At 42.3% G+C, this 23,506-nt stretch overlaps 1 protein-coding gene across 5 annotated transcripts in view; it reads right to left on the minus strand.

Annotated features, from left to right (window-relative positions):
- The window catches only part of pax7a (paired box 7a), a 47,069-nt gene that overhangs the window by 17,348 nt on the left and 6,215 nt on the right, over positions 1-23,506 (minus strand). For all 5 annotated transcript variants that reach the window (XM_070958913.1, XM_070958911.1, XM_070958914.1 and 2 more), the window contains one exon: positions 7,034-7,233. In XM_070958913.1, the coding sequence (XP_070815014.1) occupies positions 7,034-7,233 (200 nt within the window). The remainder of the gene's footprint in view (positions 1-7,033; positions 7,234-23,506) is intronic.

Consider the following 23,506-nt stretch of genomic DNA (forward strand, 5'->3'; position numbering starts at 1 on the left):
GAATGAAAAGGGGGGAAAAATAGGACTCTTTTGAACTGCAAAGATTTACACTTTTTAAAAAGGCTTCTGCTTCAACAAAACATGAATATAATCAGGCCCTTTTGAAAAGAGCCAGCAACCTGTTCCATTTACCCAAGACAAGGCCCGGGCTTCACTGTGTGCTAAGGGTTGAAGGACATTGATCTATGCCTCGCACAGGCAATTCATCAGAGTTTAATACACTGTCAGCGCAGTTCATCTACTGTTGTGTTTCAAACGGCCCGGGCTATTGTGAGCGCACATGAAAGAGGGGGACAAAAGCCCCTCCATACGCCACGGAGAACAGTGGACACAAAGAGGGGGCGTCCCTTTTAAACAGGTCTTAAAGAGGGCCACTTTCAAGGGGACTTACACAGTGACATACTCACTGCTTTTCGGGGTCTGCCTCTTTTTGTACACACAAACATACACATAAACTCGTATAGGCCTACAAGGGATCTCAGCCCAACGGAGATCTTAATTTGAATGTGGTTCTTTTCCCACACGGTCACTGCCTCTGTAAAGACCAGGTGATTTTTTTATGCCTGTAGCTCGGTTTAGTCTTACTAGAAAGAGAACATGGCGCAACAGGCGATGACTGTGTCGGGTGAACCTCAATTATGCAACTGGAAAACCAACAGGAAATCTTTATCTCAAGCCCGATCGCGTCTAAAGAGCCCGTTTGAATCCCTCAATCAGCTATTCCAAAACAAATGTGGTGAGTGGCTCCAGTGAAATTTCTGCTATTGGGATGTAGTGGAGCGTGGTCCGAGGTCTGAACTAAGCTCCTACTGGGCCAGACAAACAGCTGCCTGGCCCAGGGGAGGGGGCACGGGGGGCACACCCCTTTCTTCCACACACTCCCCATCACCCCACCCCGCAGTGCCACTTCACCTCCGACCTCATCCACTCACCCCACCCCTCTTTTATGTTCACTTTAACTTCCTTCCCCCCGTTGTCATCCAAGCTGAGGAAGGAGGTGTTCCATCATAGCAGACACAAAACTCTTAAACACTGAAGTCTGCTATCCTTTCACCACTGTTTCACTTCCTTTTCCCGCTGTCTGCCACTCGGCTGTTTCCAGCGCATCATGTAGATTGATTTGCAGCTTCTCTGCCACAACGTTACGTTTTCCCTTAGAAAAACAGACATGATTCCATGGTTCTCACCACTGTAGACTGAATCTAAATTTATAAATCCTTGCCTTTCACCAGTTTTCTAATAAAAGCCTTTGTGAATACAGAGCTGGTTCTGTGTTCACTTCATGGACTTGTTTTGGAAATTGTGTGGGGAACACATCTTTCAGCTAGGCGATCATAGCGATCATAACACAAAGGGAGTTCCTTTTCTAAACCAACCCTCTCTCCTTGAAGTTGCATTTATATATAACTAAATTATTGGTTCTATTTTAAGGAACACTTGGCATCTCTTGTTCCAAATCACAGTTGATTTTTCCTATATTATACCAAGACCCCCGTCTTTCCTGCACCAAGTGCTGTGACCATTGAAACGTTTAATCTGTAGGATACTGTAGGATGAAATACTTTGTCAGTAAATTTTGGCTGATACGTTTGGCAGATATTTGCAACGTTTCCTTACGAAGCTGATGAAAAATGGAATCCTGCCTGCATTAGGTTTCTCTCAACATGCTCTTGCTGTTGAAAATTTTTTGCAAATAAACACTGTCTCTCAGTGATCACAATCCCTTCAGCTGGCAGAAAAACTCATATTGAGGAAAGTCAGTGAAGGTGTCCTCATAATCTATTGGGAATTTATTGTTTTCACAGGCTTTGAAGAGGCTTGATTCAATGCTAATACATTAAACTTACTTAAATGACCAAACAGGCTGCAGCTCTGGTGAGTAATTGTGCACAAAAGCTTACTGCAGTGTGTCCACTTTAATATATGGGACAAGAGAAGAGCATGTGCCATTGAGTGACATTGTCCAACAATGATCAGGCTCTCAGCACAGACTGGGATAAACATGCACAGAAGTGGCGACGCACATGCGCACAAGCTAGTGCCCATACGCTATCACACACATGCATACATTACGAGCACAGTCTTATACGTACACACATTCACTCTCACACGGACTAACACACAGCCTGGAGCTGAGGATTTGAGGCTGCGCTCTGGAACCTGATCACAAAGTCACCTTGGACCACAGATTCTCCTCTGCTCTCCACAATCCGGTTTAATTCTCTGCAGTACAGAGAGCTGCAGCGCTCCTCCATGTCTCCCCTATCTACCTACAAGTGTGCCGCCGAATTCATGTGGCTCACTTCTGTTTCCTTTTCACGGACTAAAAGGTTTCCCTGGATGTGGCGCACTTGTCTGCGCTGCATCTCTGAATGGTTGAGAAGAAAGTTTGGGGAGGATAGAAGAGCAGTAACCCATCTTATAGTAGTCAAGCCTGGTCCTGCTGGTGAAACAAAAGAGGAAGGCTTGAGGAAGACATAGCCGGAGGAGGGTGAGGGTTGTTGAAGGGGACAACTAGGAGATTGCAAACCTCAAACCTACAATCGGATATCAAACCTGCAATAAGCAGCAGCCACCACATTCACAGTTGCAGTCCTCAGTTCAAGTTCCTCGCTTTAATCTCCCGTTTACTGTCAGCCAAAAGAATCAATTCATAGCAATCAAGTGGCGTTTTGCATTTTCTTATCGCTGATCAGCGATAATACACACACTCCAAACATCGTAAACGTGTGACACTGCACTGCAGTAAAAACCTCTGTCTGTTGTGTCTCTTAAATAGGATCACTCATATTTCAGAATTCCCCGTACGGACAATCCTCCATGAATTATTTTGTCAAAGACAAGCAGAGAATATGTGACGCCTTTCAGGAGCCAATTTGCAACATTCGGTAGATGAATACCAAGAGCCGAGATAATGACAAAACAAAATGTGCTGCTGACTTCATATCCACAAAAACACAGAGGGGTGATGCAACCAGCCTCAACATACAAATCCTCTTCTGTCTCATACCACGCAATGCCCCCCTCCCTCACACCTCCTCCTCCTCCTCTCTCCTTCCCCTCTTCTTTCCCCTCTCTCTGATTCCCTCCCTGCTTGCCTTCCAGACTGGCACTATGCTAATTAAAGTAGCTAGGAGTGTGAATTTGAGAGGAGAGTGGGATTAGCTTGATAAGTATCAGGAGTACAGAAGCACTGTACCAAAGTCATTTAAATTCTAATAATAAGAAACTGTTAGAACATTCACACTGATGCATTGCAACAATTTCTCCCCTGCAATCTACACAAATCCTATTTATTCCTTTATGAAACATAAACCCATACTGGCGGGAATACAGTTGCCTGTTGGGTTTGGTTGTCACCACTCGGCTCCATTGTGATTTCTCTCTTGCCGCTGGTACTCGACTGATATTATAACAATCAGGAAACTGTGTATTACCTCCTGATACCTCCCTGTGGGATTATATTTTCACTTGCTATGTTGAAAACTCGCTCAAAAGCGTCAGCATGAGTTTGAATCTGTCTGTGTTGGTCTGTCACACAGAGCTATGGAGGCCAGACACAGTATCCATTTGGGTGTTTTGCCTGTGCTCATTCCATGCATCAACAGGCCAGCACAAGCCACAGATAAAGAGAGAAACTTTTTACCAAATTGATTTGCACGCTTCGTAAAAAGCAATGCTTATACCTTATTAGATTCCACTAAGTATAATAGCTACATGCAGAATGTTTATTGGTAATGAAAGAGGATCTATGTGACAGATTTGGTAAAGTGAGCCGGAGGCGGCATGCTGAGATGATGAGCCTCAGCAGAGACTCTGGAGTCACTCTCTTAAAAACTTCAGTCTAAATAGAGGAGAATGTAATTTGCTTCATCTGTGAGCGCTGATTTACAGCGGCCTGCAGCCTATTGCCTGCGCCCCCTCCCACCTGGTCAACCCCTCAGAGGGAACAGACACAAACGATGCTCTTTTCGCTAATAGCTCATGGAATGACTTTGCTGCCTGCTCCTGTTAAAACTGAGCGGTTATCAGATGGAAAGTGGCAGCACACACTGCATCAGCGGAGCATAGACTGAAGGTAGACTTGGCAGTATCCCCTCCCACTGAGACAGCCTGGAACTAATTGCTGAGAGATACGGATCATATCCCACAATTTGTCAGTTGGGGTGATAAAACCATTGCATGGGTTCATGGTGGTAAAGGAGCGCTGGTAGCTCTGCTGAAAGGGGCAGCGGGGCTGATAAAGATGGATGGTGAAAGGGTCTTAAAATGGCAGGCGAGGGCAGACACAAGGGAGTTAGCTCTGTTTATGAGTTTAGGTTGTGAGTCAGCGCTAAGCCAAACACTCATCACTTCCTCTAGAATCAAGCAGTTTAATTTACAACACAGCTTTGGGCTGCGGCGGTTAAGCGCAGCCACGTTTGAGCCTCACGAGTGCACTTCACCTCTACAACTAACCTGAACAAAGAGCTCCCTGCATTATCACCATGTTTAATGACAAACGGATAACAGTGAACCATGACCGCAGACACAAATTTCAAGTTAAATTATGAGTCTGTGGGAGCACAACACCCCCTGCCTATAGTTTCTCTCTAAGCCCCAAACACCGGTTCATCTGTGAACGACATCTGGAAGATGCGTCATTGCAGCTGTGCTGGAGAAGCTTTGCTCTCAGGCCAAAGGGTCTCTTCTCTGCTGCCCTGTGATGGGCCTTTTGGGCACCTACGTGAAAGCCCAGCTGGTGGACATTTAGAAACAACACCCAGATGCACAGACCATCAAATTCACATGTAGCAAAGTTCTGGTTTACTTTACCTTTACTATCAAATTCTTCATTAAAAAGGTTGAATGTTGATGTTTGTGTGGTATTTCCCATAGTCTGAATCTGTTTAAGAACTTTAAAAAATAGAATCCTTTTGAGATGCATTCGGTGGAAATGCAACAACAAAACTATCAGATAATAAAAAAAATGTATAGTTATACTATATAATTATCCTCCTTCATACATACTCACCAAAATGCAGAGCAACTTTAGGCATTATTTGTTTTGGCTGCTAGAGCCCCTTTCTTCATTACCTTCTCAGAAAATCAAGTTTGAGTTGACCTTTTGAGACTTTCAAAGCCTTTAAGAATTAGATTATGAGGAAAACAGCATTAACAAATTATAGCCATGACTCAAATTCCTCAGGTTCTCACATGACATCATTTAAGTCTATTATCTAACACCAAAGACACAGCAGTCACTCTGTTGTCTTTCTTCTCTCGCTGTCATGTTTGGATATTTTTGTCAGACTCCGTGAACACACAGGTGCTAATAAAAGAATGGATTTTATTCTAGAACCTGAGCTTTTACTGCCCTACGTGACGACTCAAACTAAGGTGATGCATGTGTACATGGCATTTAGTTTAAGCTCTGAAAATCAATCAAAACATGTGGTTTGTACAATTATGTGGCTATTAGGAGTGCTGGAACTCAATCTAGAAAATGCTAAATTGAATTTACAGTCTGGGTTTTTATTTTACCGACGTGTCCGACTCGATTCTCAATGAAAGTTATTGGTGCTTTCAGTTCTTCCAACTCTTGCCCACATTTACCTTTTATACAGTCAAGAAAATCCTAATATATCGCCTTATAACAGCCATGAGATAAATTTCTCCTCCCTTGAGTGAGGCATTAAACACTCAGACATATAGGACATCCTTGCATGTTGGGGGGTTTCAAGATGGACAAAGACATGTGTGGAATTAGTTACCCCAACTGCATGTTTGTAGTGTGATGAACAGTTAGCATGCGGTGAAGAGTTTGGGGGCTTCAGAGGGAGTGTGAACGACTGTGGTAAGAGGAGAGGGGCGCCCCAGACCTTTTTTTTTTTTTTTTACTAGCAGTTGATTGATTAATGTTGTTGTCGGGGCATAGGGTCCCTAGAGAGGATGAGGAACCCTGTGTGATATGTGGAGGGTTTTACAAGCAGCGGCAAGCTTGAAAGTGATGGGATGAGATCCTGGCCAAAGGCCGAAATGAGAAATCCATCAGGAATGCATTCCCTTTCTCTCTTCTCCTCTTTTTTTCTCCCTCTCTCCGTCTTTGGAAGAACAGCTGCTGCCATAACTCTACTGTACATATCTTCCCTCAATCTTACATACAACCGCTGGGCACCCAGGCTGTCAGACAGGTTCCATGGTCTGAGGTGTGAAGATGGGGAGCGTCTGCATCAAACATGGCCAACATGAAGGCTAATGGTGGGCAGCAGAGCTCCTTCACATTCACAGCGCAGTGCAGTAAAAAGGGCAACTTCCCTCTGACAGATGAGTAAATCATTGCCATGGGTAAAAAGAGAGCAACATTATTATGTTTTTAGATGGAGCACCTTCGAGCATCAGTTCAGTGAAGTGTGATGCTTTTTACTGTGGGATTATATGCTGTTCAGGCAGCGCAGATCCCTGTGAGGCCTGCACAAACACAGTGTGAACCTATTTTTCTAAACTGTTCACAACCCTGAGCTACTGCAGCACATTGATGTTTGCAGGTGGAGTTTTTACAGCTAGCGTAGCTTAATTGCACGTGTTTAAAGCATCGGATCAGCCAAAACACGGGGGGAAAGAAGCAGATTTTGTCACTTCCAGCCATGTCGATAGTTTCGGTTTTATTTATCCAGAATTTGGCTTTGAAAAATTACATCTGAAAAGTGAATGCCAATGTGTCTTTCTAGAAACAAACGTCATTCAGAACAGTTTTCGCTGGAACTGTCTACCAAATAAACAGTCCCGATAAAAAAAAACGTTGTGTGTTCTTTTGTTCATCCAGATTAACAGGGACGCTGTTCCTGGAAAGACATGTTGCATTTAATGTTTTTAAATGCAAGTTCCTCCGTTTCTATTGAGGTGGAGGGAGAAATCTCAAGGACAGATGCTTCAAACAAATTCAAGTCCACCTGTCTGCATAGCAGGGTACCACCATATGAATGTACATGTGTTAACAGTTTGGGTGAACTGACATGCAGGCATACTGCAGCACTCGTACTGTATGTCTAACCTGTACTCTCGCCTCTGTGAGTTTTGTCCTCTGAGCCAGCTCTTCTCTGGTGTAGATGTCTGGGTAATGTGTCCTTTCAAAAGCCTTCTCCAGCTCCTCCAGCTGCTCAGCGGTGAAGGTGGTGCGACTGCGTCTCTGCTTCCTCTTCAGGGGCAAGTCGGGCTCCGAATCTACATCTGAACCATCATCCGTGCGGCTGCCTGAGGTGAAAAGAAAAAGACAGAGGGCCATCTGTGTGATCACGAAGTGAAAACAAGTTCAGCAGTCTTTTGTGTGAATTAACCGAGGGGTTTTTGTAGAAAATAGCATCAAATGTGAGCTGAAACTGATCAGGAAGAAGCTCTAACAGCATTATCTGGTTTGGAGCCTCTTTTGTTGCTCAAGAGAGTGAGACTGGCAACGCAGAGGATTCAGATGACAGCCTCTCCTCTCTCAATATACAACTGGGAGAATATTATCTTAATCTGTGGATATTTATTTAATATAGAAGAGGCCCTGATACACAATCCTGCCTCTTTGAGGGGCCCCAGAGGCTGTGAAGGCAGAGGGCTGAGGGGGAGCGGGGGTGTTGGTGGGTAGAGGGGTTAATCTGCACAGGCCACCTTGCTGCTCCTCACCCTGCTTTTCTCTCTCATTGGCCCAGGGCACACTGCTCATACACAGCACAGCCAAAGTGTATAAAATAGAACACAATATCACACCAAAACCATTCAGTCCCATGTGTTTCCATCTGCTGTCATTAAATGAATTAGAACATATTTTACATTACTTTTTAGGCATTCAACTAAGCTGAATTTTTGCTCGAGGAACATAGATACAGCACAAAGCTATACAATCCGGGCCGACAGGGAAATTTTTGACAGCAAATACGCATTACCATTGCACATTACCATTATAACTGAATTTAGAAAATTGCATCATTTTCACCTCCTCTGCATGTCTATTCAAACTACATGGCCCTTTTCATTTCATGTCATAAAATTTATATTTTCATAATTTCCTCATTGAGACATTGACAAGGCGGCGTGATGTGCCAGTGTTGCTCCAGGCCTAGTTGGATTGCATCATGCTCAGTCCAGAAAGTGTGGGAGAGGGAAAATAAAGGGAGATATTGAAAAAGAGGGTGCATGAAGAGATTTCTGCTTCTGACAGAGGCCCTCCGCTATTCAGCTCAAATGCAAACTATAATGCTCACCTGAATGTCTCGCCTGAGTGAGTTCCTACCGTCTAATTCATTGTTTTGCAGCCACGATCTGTGTTTGCAGCTCACTCGAGTCAAATCTTCCAACATGAGTGGACAAAAGAATACTCAAACCTAGCCTCCAAATAACAACTGTGAGAACAAAAGAGCAACAGAGCTGGCGGAGTCTCAAGGCCAGCTCCAGAGTTTAATTAAACAAGGAATTATGGGATTATATGGAGACTATCATTACAGGCCACTCTATGAGTCTTCTACGAACATTTTTTGTCCCCCTGAGCTCATGCTCAATGATTCTCTGCGGATTACATGTGGCCGCAGGACATGAGGCCGCATTCATTAAATCAATTCTTCAGTCTTATCCTTTTTAATAAAGATTGATTCTTGAAGCACAGACTCACTCCGCTGCAGAACACCCTTGAACATACAAAGTTGAATATGTACATACACCACATATCCCTTTGTTGGTTTTCATGAGGATGCGTATATCCATTTGCCCAGTAACTTGCCATGACGACACTTGAGACCAGCCCAGTAGTCTGCAGATCACTTTCCAAAGTCACCTCTGTGTCCTACTGGGGGACGTAGGGGCTGAGGCAAAGAGACACTCAAGGGGCCCTGAGAAAGACACTAAAGTCTTCCCCTCCTTGAATTATTATATTTTCCTCCCCTTTGTTCAGCTGCTTTCACCGACTATATTTTGCAAGTAAACCACTGCGGCAATCTGTGTCACATTTAGCATGCTATCAGGCTAATGACTGATAAACCTCAACAGACAATAGCTTGTACCGCTGCTCTCCATTAAGCCCTACAGAGCCAACACATCTGCTCTTGTACATGAACCAGAAGCACAAGGTCAACGGCCCTGTCTGTAATGAGTAAGGGAAAATGGAAAATGGCACACGCTGCATGGGGCCAACTGGGATTGGGGTTAGACGTAAAACTCATCTATATGCTGACTACATTTGGCGGCTAGAAGACAGAAAATATATTGAAACGCATGGCTGCTATGGTCTGAGAATGATTTGTGCTCAACATACAGTAGTGTTAAAACAGGCTGTCCAATGAGCACATGACAAGAATACACGTACAGTATAGCAGCAAGTATAAAAACAGAAAACAAACATTTTTTAAGTCAGTTTTCCGGACAAAAGCATTTCATGTCTCTTTTTCCCCTCACACATGTGCCAATATTAATAATCACAGACTCTGAGACTGAGTGAGTCTATGAATAAGACTCAGTGAACAAAATCCCTGCAGGCCTGTCGAGGTCAATTCCTTAGCAGTCCGCTCAGCACAAAAAGGTACATTCCGATTAGACGTCTGTATAATACCATCGCGGTAATTCCCTTCACAGGTTCATGGGATATTGATAAACCACTCATGCCTTGTCTCATTACTTATCGTCCAATTAGAATCTAATTATGTGCCATCCAGTGGGCACGATTACTGCCGTGTACTCTCCTCCAGGGGCCCTCTGAGGTTTTTCCCCAATATTGATTTAAAATTGCACCCATTGTGAATAGGAATTAATCAGGTTTGCACAATGCTTTGTCTAGGTAAGTGCTTGATTAAGACTAGAAATAACACTGGGTATTGTTTGAGTAAAAGCAACCTTAACCTAGATAGTAATGAATGTCATGACTTGTGAAAGAGATGGTTTCAATATTGTTTAAATATTCAACTGAAGAGGATCAATCACTGAGCTACGATGCATTTGTCCGTCGTGTAATTGATAAAAGTTTTAAAAAGGTGACTTCTTTAAGAGGGTGAAAGCCGAGGCTGATACCATGTTCCTGTCAGACACGATGGATGCTAGCGATGTATTTATGCAGGAAACGATTCAATACGTGTGCCGTGAGACATCAATAAAAAACCACAAACCACCAAACCACAACCTCACATAAAGACAACGAAATGGTTTTGCCAAAAAGAAATGAATACTTATTTGTTGTTCTCTGAGGTGTTTCTGGACCTGTTTCACCATCAGTCACGATTAGTTTGAATTTTGCTCTTGCTATGAGCAGCTCCTCTGTATCCTTCACTGCACTGTGGGCGAATAGTGTGTGCATACTGACTGTTTTCACTATATCGCTCTGACTAAACTGTGGTTGCACAGTGGGTGAATGCTAGATATCAACATATTTACAGTGACTAACAGTTGGTTAAGACTGCTTTAATCAATGTGGTTGATTCCATACTAGAAATAATCCTTGAAGGCGTGGAGAGCCACCAAGTGATTTCACCCTGGTGTGACTTTGCTTTAATGATGCTTTAATTCTGACCAGACCTTTCAGATGAAACAGAGTTTTGCTCTTGAAGGACTTGTGCTGCTAGTTAATAGTTTTAAGGTCACTGTGAGGTTTAAAGCTTGCTCCCCTGATGCTCCTCCTCTGCTGACCCCGCAGACAGACTCCTCAGACTGCAGGCAGATGGGATCCTCATCATCACCCTGTTTCCTCAAACCCACCCCCCCTCCTCATATCAACCCCCTCCCCACCTACTCCTCCAGTCCAGTCCTCTACTCTTCTCTTCTTCTCCCTCCAACCCCTCGGACTCCGCCAGTCCTCCACCTTTACCCCTGAGACGCTGAGGTAATGCTGATTAAACAGACAGCTGTCCACTCAATACCGGCAATTAACCAAGTGATCTGAAAGGTTACAGATTTATGATACATAACAACAGCAATAACCTTCAGGTCAACCAGAGTGCTGAAAAATGTTGGTTAAGTACGCGCAGCTGATTCTTTGAGGTGGTTCTGAATGAAAGACCAGTGATGATACAGCGATGAGTAAGTGCTCGTCATGAAGCATTACTATCAGTAGCATGTGAAAAAATCAATTAAATGCTAAAATTAAAACCTCCTTGTATGAACTACACCAAGCAAAAAGTTAAAAAGGTGAATAAGCTTTACTCTAAAAATGGATAAACTACAAATTGGATAAATATCAGTATTCTGATCAGGAGGTGTACCAATGATGGGAAAAACAGCAAAATCCAACACGAAAACTGACAAAACCAAAAAAAATGTAAACAGAGCAGCAATACTGACATATTTTTTTTGCAACTGTAAATGTTGAAATAAAAAGACATTGGTCTCTCTTTGTCCAAATAAAATGCAATGACAATCAGAAATCAACTATTTCTCTATCAGAAACATTTCTAAAAATCCTCCCCTTTGCAGGTGTCAGGTGTTTTTATCCCTCATCTCACCTGTAAGCAGCATTAGCCTAAAGTTAAGTAGGGCTCATCCTAGTCAGACTGCCTCTGAAATCATAACCCATGGCCTCAATATCAGCCATACCTTTGCAAACTATCCAAGACAGAGGGACAAAAACAGACAGGGCTTTGGCAGTGCAGCATTAGCTCATAATGGCTCATTTTGAAAAGCATATTAGTTCCAGCATAATTACAATCAGGCCTCACGCTCTGTGTTTTGCAGGCATTCACAGGACCAGCCTCTGAGCACCGAGTCACACCAGTTGACTGTGACTGACAGCAGATTTAGTTTAAAATGGTGTTTTTTCCTCCCTCTTTTTTTCCCACAGGACAAAAATAACACCGCATCTTTTCTCCCTATTTATGTTGACTTGTTTATTTTGTGCCTACCTTTTGTCGTAGTTGATGCTGCAATTATACTTTTTGTCAGTCAGAGGGGGTGAATATCAAAAGGCCTAATTATGCAAACAGGCCTATGATAAGAGGCATCTGCCTGAGATGGGATCTGCTATCTCTGACATGCATCTGTCTCTGCGCTGTCTTCGGGGCTCCAGGCCTGCATATAAACAGCCCTGCCTGTCCCCAGGACTGCATACGATTCAACCACCAACACTGGAGTGGAGGGATGTTTCGGAGGCGGGGGGGGATCGTGCGGCAACATCAAATAACTAACAACTTCCCAATTTGCATTTTTCTGAGAATGGTGCGGCATCTCCATTTAACGCACTTGCCTGTTCATCCCAAAGGCGTTGCCAAGTTAAAGGAGGCATGTGATTCAAGGCATTTACCGAAGGATGTATCTGAGATAGGAACCTTATGTGAATACAAGATAGACGACAGCGATAACCAGAATGGTTTAAAGACAAATTCTCTATGAATAATCTTTTCCTGTAGTTATCTCCCGAGCGAGGGAAAAACAAAAACAAAACTCTAAAAGTGAGCGTAGCCTCAGCATGGTTGGCTTTTATTCATATATATTAGATTTAAATATTCATCTCAACATACCAAACAATTTGCAAAAAGACTGCATATGTGGCCAAATCAAGTTAACAGTTGACTTGGTTTGGTAACATGCCAAAATGCATCATCAATTTCCTCTGGTTGTCAGTGACCTTCTCTGGGCCGTAATTTGACATTTAGCTGAAATTGAATCTGGCTGAGATGTGTAACTATACATGAGGATATTAAAACTCCACTGTCTATCTAAAATAGAATCAATCTCAGCTCACCTTTGTGGACAGATGTCATTGGATTCAGCTTTGTCTCATGCCTATCATGTCAATTACCAGTTTATGGCAGGTGGCTCAGGGCCAAGGGCACTTGTTCCAAAGTCTCTTTCAAATTGTGACACAGGTGAGAGAGCAGAAGGGAACAAGAGCTCTAAAATGTGCAGGCGACTTGTGCAGCAATTACACATATTTAGCTTTGAGTTTTTAACGTAACAAGTACCTGTTAAAGACTTCGGACTAAAAAACTACCTGATGAAATTAGAAAGGCCACCTTCCTGCAACCTCTCGCTGTCGGTGTCAGAGTTTTAGGCTCTTTAATCGGCAATCCACAGGAAAATTCCAATACTTTTCTTCCCTTGTCTCTCGGACAGAATCACGTTCTTTAGAAAAGGGGTAGGGGGCTTGAAAAAGAGGAGAAAAAGGCAAGGGAGGAAGAAAGATGGGAGGCTCTATAATCTTTGGCTCTCACAACAAACAATTAGCCCCCTTTTCTCTGTTTGAGGTGGGGAGAAAGTGGGAGAGAAGAGGGAGGGAGGGGAGAGGAGGGGGATGCAAGAGAAAGCAGAGGAGACAGAGAGGGAGAAGCAGCGAGAGCGATGCTCTTTTATGGCTCTTGTCATATGGATGAAGGCGCGGCGCGTCCATGAGAGCGCACGCTCACCTTCAACAACAGGGCGTCCACTGGGCCTCCCGGCCTTTTCAGCCCGGAGAGACGAGCTCCTCAGGGGGCCATTAGAGCATGAATAGGGGCCTGACAGCCCTGTGCAGCTCCGCAGGGCATCCATAAACGCTGACATATTGACTCCCCATGCCTCTGCGCTGCCTGAGTGTGAAAGCGTGAAGGGCTTGAGGGGTGGGATTCTTTTTCTTTAATATACTCCTGACTAAAAGTAGAGTATTAGTGACAATATGAATGTTTGTTTTTAACTCTAACATATGCTCTGTTTCTAAACGAGGCAAGTCCTGTTGCTTTCCAGAGGACTGTTGATTTATTTTTAATATGATGTTATTATCATTCACACGTTTAAAAATACTACATGTTATGATCATATATGAATTTACTCTCTAAATTATAATATAATTTCCTGCTGTGGCAGCTATTTCAGAAAAAAGGCAGATTAGAAAGGGTCTAACAGAGCCACATGGACCCATACAGACTTCAGAGGATACAAAATGTGTGAACCTTGTTAGGAAGACCTCTCGCTTCCCCACTAAGACTGAGCTTTGCACCAGGTTTCCTCTTCTGTCGAGCAGAATGTCACCGCCTGAGCTCAAGTCTTTGCTAATTGAGGTCACAGCGAAAGTAATGAAATTAACAGAGAGCACAAGAAAGTAAAAGGGAGCCCATGGGGGTCTCTGCCAAATGGCACTGGAGCCAGAGCTTCGTCCCCCAGCAAAAAGCTCTAAAAACCTACGCAGGAAATCAAACAGTAACGTCTCAGGGCTATGAGCCGAGGTCTCCTGGAGGAACAAATCATTTTCTCAACAAAGCCAAAGAGAGATTACCGGGCACAGTATAGGAATGCACAGTGGACATTTTTATGTGCCCATGGGAAGTTTCCTAATTTTCTGGACAAGGCTGGGCAGCAAATATTGTGGAAAAGTTTGTGCGATATAGAGGACACCAGGAAGGAAAGAAGAGTTGTGAAGAAGGAGGGAAACTTCAATAAAAACGCACAACTGATGTCAAAAAGCTGAAAAAAATTATGCCAATATCTAATTAACGGGCAGGAAAACTAAGGTTCTCTTTACAGAAAACAGCACATTTTATTACATTTTACTTCACATTTTTAGAGCTATAATGGCCTTTTGGCTGCTGGCTCATATATGTGCACATTGTTTTATTCCTGTACATCGTGACATTGAGATATCTGCAATTGAAAAAAAAATTAAAAAGAGAATAGTTGCTCTGCAATTATTCAACATATTTTCAAAAATAAGCTACTGTTACACTCCACTGTATTATGGCGTAAACAAACTGTTTCTTTATATCCAATAATTTCAAGAATATTTCCAGTGAAGAGCTTTTTTCTGGGCACAGTGAGAGCATCACAGCGCTTGGCATTAATTTCTGAGATCCCTCCATATTGAGGGGTTGTAATGTGGCACAGTAGCAAAGCTTTTTATACTGAGACTACATATTCCCCAAGGAGAGAATGACTGACGATGCAGAAATAAGCCCATTAGTTGAAAATGGGGGACAACATTTGAAGTTGTTATTTTGTCGGCAAGGACAGGAGCTCCACCCCACTGTTTGGACAACCGCTTACACATTTTAACTTGGTGGGAAAAAACACATTTCTGATTTGCAACACTTGGGGAACATGTTTATTGTCTTTGTAGTTATGAACAAAAACAGGCACAATTAAAACAAATGAATATTTCAGTGGTGAAGCAGATCAAGAGCATAAAATGTGAAATGTTCTGGCCCTAAGTAGCATAGGCTAATGGCGATTTTTAAACTAGCAGACCATGGTCAATGTTTCTCATTCATCACTGAGGGAGAGCACGGGCGCACTGTGCTAAACGTAATTACTGTTGCACATTATGTGGGCTATTCCTGTATTGTAATAAAATTAGCCAGAAATGCTTTTTGTCTTTTCTAATGCAGCTCCATGGTAACCAGTGGACGGTCATAATGCAACACACTGTCCCGATCTGTGCCAGCTGTCAGAGTTTGACAACCTTAGGTGGCAAGGCGAATTGGAGGAAACTACATTTCTTTCAATAAATTATGTGGCTCTGACCTGCTCATCCATTGCACAATTTAACATGGATGTAATAATGTCCTGATGTACTGTACACTCATTTTTGTTCCCCTTCAGCTTTGTTGTTTGGCAGAATAACAATGGTTTAATCACCAAGACAAAGTTATTATTAAACTGTCCATCTTAAAGCGTTCCTAAGATTACCTCAGTCAGGCAAGAAATTCAATTGCACCATATAGTTTATTCTATAATTCTCACACTGCAGAGAAAAATCTGAAACATGAAATTTAAGAATTTAGTTATTGTAATATCAAGACTGCAAGACTAACTCTGACAATAATTTACTTCAATCATAAACATAATTAATATTATCTAAAATACAAAATGCAAAACTATGTTTGATGTGAGTCTGTAAAAGCGAGCGTTCACATTGGTTTAAAAAGCAGGAAGAAAAAAAGAGCCAGTGCTTAGGCCAGTTGAGCGAGATGGTTTAGATTTCTCTGCTGGAATATTTGGCTGAAATTGAAAAGGCAACCGCACGCCAATACTTATCTTCCGACTGATAAGGCCTGCACAAATATACTGAAGAATTACTGGTGGACCTTTCACAAATTAACAGGCCTTTGTCATTATTTGACATTATCTGTCAGCTGGCAACAACATTTATGTTGTTTGGTAGATAACTTATTAGGCAAAATGACTATGATTTATGGAACTGCATGGTTAATTAACCACTGCTCAAAGCTGAAATTACTCTGTAAACTGTTTGTCCCCTTTGGCAATTCACCTAGCCGAGACAAAAACAAAAAGCCTGAATGTGAGATTTTATATACCGTCTGATCAGTCTATGTTTGAGGCTTGTTCTCTATGCCGTGCCATGTTCTTAATACCGTGAATGGCAGGAAACATTTTATGGCTTGTTGACATGGTTATCAGTGCTTTCTAACAACAGGCAACATTGTCTGTAGAGGTCATGGGGTCAGATAATTAGGCCTGTTTATTGCAGCAGAACACTGCGAGTGTAGAACATCTGTATCAGGAGGTTTGTTTCAACAGATGTTACCTGAACTGAACTGTTTTTTTGTTTTTTTTTCTGGAGGCCAGGAGGAAAGAAGCCAAGAGGATCTCAAAGCAATTAAATGAGATTTCTGTCTGATAACTAGAGGTCTTTCCATTAAAACCTTTGAAACTAATCTCCCCTGCTGAGAACACTTGTCTCTCCTCGTGGCATGGCCAGGAATCAGCAGTGAACGATAAATAAATGGCCTTTAAAAAACATCAGCCCTCTTGTCAAGACACATATCCACTCGAGAGCTGCAACAGTCTAAGTGTCAACTCATTCGCTTCCCATTTCCTCTGCTCTCTTTGCTAAGACACTGCTGTCTAATGAAGTAGAGGGGCTGCAATCCCACAGGGCCAAGCAGAGCTCTGTCATCCCTGAGTGTTGTTTTCCCTCCGGACAGCCCAGTCCGCCATCGAAGGTAATACTCACCAATCACGATTCATTACAACACCAAATCTATGAATGAACTGCCCAGCGCAAGCGAAACCAGCACACAACTGCCCGGGAGAAGAAATAGGCCTCCCAGGGACCCCCCTCCAAACTAAATTGGATTGCCAATACGGCCCACAGACGTTTGAGAAGTCGAGAAAAACAATGGAGCAGAAAATAAATACTCCAAAGCCACAGTGATGACTCCACTTGGTAAACTAACACAGTATTGATCGTCTTCTCTTCTTTTTTTTTTTTGTTTGTTTAGAAAAGCCTCATCCCTGCTAATAGCTGTCTCAGAGTGTAATCTCTCCCTTGTCCTCCCCCTCCTCTCCTCCCCCTCCACATTCCCTATTATGTGGCTCCTTTCAGCGCGCCTCAAATAGTTTAGGTTCAGTGTCGCACTGGGGTACGGGGCATGGGACTGGGGACCAATTGTTTGCTAATGTTGACACCTGCCAGAGCAGGCTTGGCCTATTTGGGGCCCGCCAAGCTGCAAACTGGATGCTCCCCCTCTTTAGCGAGATTAAGTGTGGGTTGCTGGGGTCACAAATCACTGGACTCCCTCTGATGTTGTGAGGCACAGAGCCAGAGACTGAGAGGACTAAAAGAGAAAGCTGGAGAGGGAGGGACAGAGGAGGGAAGAGGGATAAAGAGTGACAGTCTATTGTTTACTGAAAAGGAGGGGAATAATGTATCTTCTTGAGTGCGCGTAACCAGTGTGCCTCATTCAAAAAAATATATCAACAGTGAAGCCACGTCGCCAAAGCGCTCAACAGTTTTCCGCCTGCCTTTCTGTCTGCTTTTGGGCGCAAAAATGATCAGGGATATGTGATGGCTTTTTGTTTGAAACTCAGCATTGACAGGACAGATCAATTGTCCCACTCTGCTCTTGGTCTCGACATAACAGCTTGTGCAATTTCCACACCCAAACGGCGGCGGGAAAAAATAGGATGCAAGGTATTAAACCATCTGCTTTTATGATGACTCAGGAGAGACATGAGGCCGATAAAATGACCTCAGTTTTTGGAGAATAAAGAAACATGAAGACATAGCACACTCTGAAAATGAGCATTTCTTCAGAGAAAAGAAAGAAAGTGCTGGTTTACCCAAACATGTCTTCTTTTAAGTTTGTTTAAGCTCACATATAATGCAAAGCCCAGGGGAAAACCAGCGTGGCCATGACAGACAGTGCCCAACTCCTCCTCCTCCTCCCCCTTCCTTTGCAGATGTACATTAATGCAAAAAAAAAAAAAGGCCAGAGATCTGGGCTGCAGCAGAAGCACCCTCTCTCCCTTTAAAACTGCTGCTGTCCAGCCTGATCGTGTCAGTTTGAAGGCCCCTATTCAAAAGTATTCATGCATCTGCCTTTGAGGCACAATAGCAGCTAGTTTATAAACTGTCTGCCCAGGCACCCAAAGGCTTTAGTTCTTATTGTTTTCAGCCCCTTAATAAACTTTTTGGAGGAGTTCATCAACTTGGCTGAATAGCCTATGCAGCAAGTCTCAAGACAGAAAATAACAGAAGGGCCTTTTCTCCTCCCTCTTCTTTCTCTCGTCCTTTTCTAGTGGCTGTTCACCTAACAATGGTGAGAGTAGGCTGTCAGACATCACAGGGCTTTTTTTTGTACCAATACAAGAAAAAAAGTATTCTATAAAAAGAGAATGAAGCCCCTTAAAATGGGGATCGAAGACGATTGTATTTTCACGTTTGCATAGAACGTATAGGCTAACTTAGGCAGCACAATAAGTTAAAAAAATAGTTTGGGAAATGAAAATGTATACAAAGACAGTGAGTATTTGTAAGGCACTGGAGACTCATTACAGCAAAAATGCTGAAAATTTTGCAGAAATTGACCATAAAAACATTTGGATTTAAATTTTAAATAACCAATGTGAGACAAGTGAAAACACAAAGCAAATGTATGTGAAGATACTAGTTTTCTGTTCTGCATCTATAAATTCAAACAGTGCCTGACACCTGTTAGACAGGCAGCACAGACATGATGGGATGCAATAAAATGTAATTTTGGCTGTAAGCCATTAATCCACTGTTATACCTTTAAACTCTGTGAAAAAAAATTAGCCAAACTAAAAAGTCTTTAATAGATGTCTGGTGTAATTAATTTCATACCTAATTAAAATAAGGCTATACAGTCCACGCAGGCTGGCCTGTTTAGCCCGCTGGATGGCCATAATTGAAGTAATAGCGGAAAAAAAGGCTGCTTAGAAAATAAAAGCCCGCAGCGGTCCAATTCAACAACTTCACCATCCAAGCACGCTGCTCATCTCTCCCCCCTCCACCATCTGACCCAAAAAGGCCTTATTGGCTGCCCCGGACCAACCACCTACTGTTTCCCACCGATGCACTCGGTGCGTTTTAACACCCTAATTAGATGTGACAAGTTCAACGAGCTGGTTTCAGAGAAGGAAAAGCTGGTCAGGTTATGATTTCCGAGTCAGACTCACAGGGGAATCTCTGGACAGCTGATTCCTGTCAGCCTCATTCATCTTCTTCCAGGCAATTAAACATCACTGCTAACAAAGCGGTGGCAATTTGGGGAATACATTAAGCGCCTCGAGTGGAAATGTAAACGTTTGAGGCGATGTTCAACCGCCTTGTAAGACTGATAATAATAATAATAATAATAATAATAATAATAATAATAATAATAATAATAATAATAATAATAATAATGAAGGCTGCACGGTGGTGCAGCAGGTAGTGCGCGTGCCTCACAGCAAGAAGGTTGCCGGTTCGATCCCCGGGTCAGGCGGGGCCTTTCTGTGTGAAGTTTGCATGTTCTTCCCGTGCATGCGTGGGTTCTCTCCGGGTACTCCGGCTTCCTCCCACAGACCAAAAACATGCTCATTAGGTTAATTGATGACTCTAAATTGTCCGTGAGTGTGAGTGTGAATGGTTGTTTGTCCTTGAATGTGGCCCTGCAATCGGCTGGCGACCGGTTCAGGGTGTACCCCGCCTCTCGCCCATTGTAGCTGGGATAGGCTCCAGCCCCCCGCAACCCCGAAAGGGATAGGCGGTATAGATAATGGATGGATGGATAATAATGAATGTGACTAATTACACAAATTATATAAAAAAATGAAAAAATAATTATAATTTAATAGACTGGATAGTCTGCAGTTTATACGTGTAGCGTACAATATCTGATGTTGACGTTGGAGTTGTTTTATGACATTTGCCACAAAATTACAATGTTATATATATTAAATAATATAAGGAATAGGAGCAAAATTTCCTAAAATGTAAATTGTGGATACTGAAATGTCTGCCAAGCTGTCAACCGTTTCAACAAAAGCACCACAAAGTCTTCCAAATTACTTCATATACCACGAAATGAATTGGCCTCTAGAAACATTATAAAATCAGAATAAACTGACATTTTTAAAACTACATTAGCTATTCAGGAAAACCCCCAAAGAAATCAGAAGAAATGAATCAGCGGCAAAAATAAATACATAAAAAAAATAATAAATAAGTTGCACATAATTCAGCCACCTAAAAGTACAAAGCTTTATCACTAATATCCCACCTGTTGACATGCGCTACACAAATGAAAAGGTGTGTGCGCGTGTTTGTGTGCGCGCACGTTTGTGCGTCTGAGAGAGACAGAGGGAGGGGATGGAGGCAAACTTAAGCAAAGAAAAAAAAAAAAAGATGAAAAAATTGAGATTCTCTATTTATTTTGGACTCCAGCCCTGCAGGCACAGCGCGGGATCCCTGAGCCCCATAGTGAAAATTGGCGGAATAAAACACAGACAGAAATGAGAGACGCGCCGAAGCACCCTACTGTTGTGACAGGATACCTGGAGGGCAACGCTTCCTCTTTAATTTGTCTCGTATGGTTTGAGACCCCCAACCAGACATTCAATCCTCAGAGTCTGCGTAAGCCTACTGAATTTAATTCTCGATGGTGAAATTATATGCTATAATTAAATATCATATAATTTAAAAAATGCTCGGTGGCATAGAGGCATCTTATCAACTTGGTCTTCCTCGGCTTGGTCGTTGTTATCACATTAATAGTAACAACATCTAAAATGGGCCTATCAGCATTTGTGGGGAAATTTGCAGGCTAAACAAAGGGCACCTATGGGTTTACAGCTTATATTCTGATATTTTCGAGCAGGAAATGTTAACCTTGAAATGCTACTATCTGCGCCTAACAATGTGTGATCATAACCCCATAAATGAGGGGAGAAATTGAATCCTTTTAAGTTATTAAGCAGGAAAGGATTATAAACTCGTCTTTATAAATGAGCTAGAAATCCCCATGTCTTCCTCTGTACACTTTTAAATTTCCCACAAGAAGCTGGAGAGGAAAGATTGCCCCTTTTCAAGAGCCCCACAAGAGATGGAAAAACCATTTTTGTGCCCAGATAGGGAGTCGTCCCACATGGTAAGCGCCACTTTAATTAATAGACAGCCTTGAGAGGTATCACTGTCAGCCGGGATAATGGTGGCAGAGCCAGTGTTTGTGCTTCCATGAATATTTCTGATGTGATCAAAGTCAAATGCCAGCACAGAATGAATTTAAGCCTACTCCTTTTTTTTTTTTTTTTCCCTAGTCTAATGCTGCCGACACTTAAAGCTCCTGACACTGAACTGTCTCAGTTTATGGTAGGCCTACAAGCTTAAACTGCACTCCTTAAAACTGATGCATTACTCATTACTCACAAGCAATGGGTTTCATGTTCTTATGTTGCACGGTTTGCTCATATTACCTTGCTGGAACCAATAGGCTAATTTGTTACAGTGGTAGTTGCTCTTCACCACAAAACATCGCGATATGTCATTAGCAAGAAATTCTACCATCATCTTTTTGAATTAAAAAAAAAATTGCCCAATTAAAAAAAATGTGCTTACACGCATTATTTCTCATTTTAAGCACGTTCAATGTTGTAATAGCGCTAACAAAATGAATGGATGGAGAAAAAAAGAACAAGTTAATAATTTACCTTCTGTTCAGAGGTAAAGTTGTCCAGGAAACTTGTGATTTTAGCCTGTTTTTGAAGCTAAAATTGAAACTCCTTACACCATGTTAGACCTGAGATACAGAAGTGCGCCGTTATGTATCACCTAGCAACCAGCGAATGAAGCTACCTGCAATTTAAGCTAGCTAATGTGCTCACTACTTATCCATTTGACCTGTTTTTGTTATTATTATCATTTTCATTGTAGTTATTTTCAGGCTGTGTAAAAGCCTGTATAAGTCCCAAAGACATGTAAATCGTGCCAATGTACAGTTGGCTACAACCATAACAGAAAGAGGATGGCCATGTTAGCTTAGCTAGCCTAGCTATCACCTGTGCAAACTAGCTAAACATCATCTTAAACTTAAAACTTAAAGGTGTAAGTCAATTTGTAAAACTCACTTGGCTCTATAAATATCCCTTTTTTTAAGTGAAACAGTCTGAAAATTACCCCATAAAGATGACACTGTTAATTGTTTACAGGCTACAAAAAATATTTAAAAAATGAATATGAAGAAATTGTTGTCTAATTTTAGCAAAAACTGTTTAGTAGCCTACTATTTAGTTTAAAATGTCAATTTTGTTTCTTCAATATTTAGTAGCTAGCCTATATTGTTCCACCTTGATCAATCTAATTTTAGTCATTTACTCCAAATATTATTATTATTATTATTATTATTATTATTATTATTATTATTATTATTATTATTATGTCGTGTCTATTCAGCTCCTGCCCCCTTTATAAGAACTGTAGGCCTACCGATGTAAATTCCAGTGAAATGTGGCTTGAGTGGCTGCGGGGACAGGGGAGGTTAATCCGAGTTTAATGCAGTGAAGCACAGCGCAGGGTCTGGGCTATGATGGGTATGTTATCTCTGCCCAACATTTGGGTCTCCCTCAATTTCCACCCAGCCAAATAGCTGCGAGAAAGTGCAGATGGAGTCACTCTCAATGCCTGAGGAAAAAACGTTATTAATAGCTAAATAACTTCCCCATACTTTCAGTGAATCTCTCTCACACACTGTTCCAGATGGATTTGTTTGAAGTGGTCTCTCGCTTCATTCCCCTGTCCTTCTCATTCAGCACGGCTTTAGACCCGAAATATAGCTACATTATATTACCATACACTTAGAGACTGGCTGTGCGTGAACCAAAGTGTGTGCGTGAGGAAGTGTGTGTGTGTGTGAGCGCGTGCGTTGTGGGTGTGTTTTTGTGACGTGGAGAGCATGGAGGGGGCAGCTTTTCACACTTTTCATCACTATAGGCCGAGTTTATGGTTAATAACAGCGGAAATGATTCTTTTTGTGTTTCTTTGTTTGTGAAGGGGGGCGCAGCTGTGTCTGGGAGTGGAGGATAAACCTGAAATACTATTTTGTTTTGCGTAATTGGTTGACGTGCAACGTGAATTAACAAACCTTTACAGGTAACTAACAGCACACACTGAGACAGAAATGGGGAAAAAATGAATATCAAGAGCTATTTTCTTCAAATACGTTTCAAGCAAAGTGTGTGTCACAATTTACGCCTCCCACTCCTTGTGTTAGGACATTTCACTGAGTACAAGAGTCGCCTCCCAATTCCAAATCCTAACCTGGATCTTTGGGTTGTCTGACTTCTTCACACCTCTCCGCTG

Source organism: Chaetodon trifascialis, chromosome 3 (assembly GCF_039877785.1).
Source record: "Chaetodon trifascialis isolate fChaTrf1 chromosome 3, fChaTrf1.hap1, whole genome shotgun sequence".
Classification (NCBI taxonomy): Eukaryota; Metazoa; Chordata; class Actinopteri; order Chaetodontiformes; family Chaetodontidae; genus Chaetodon; species Chaetodon trifascialis.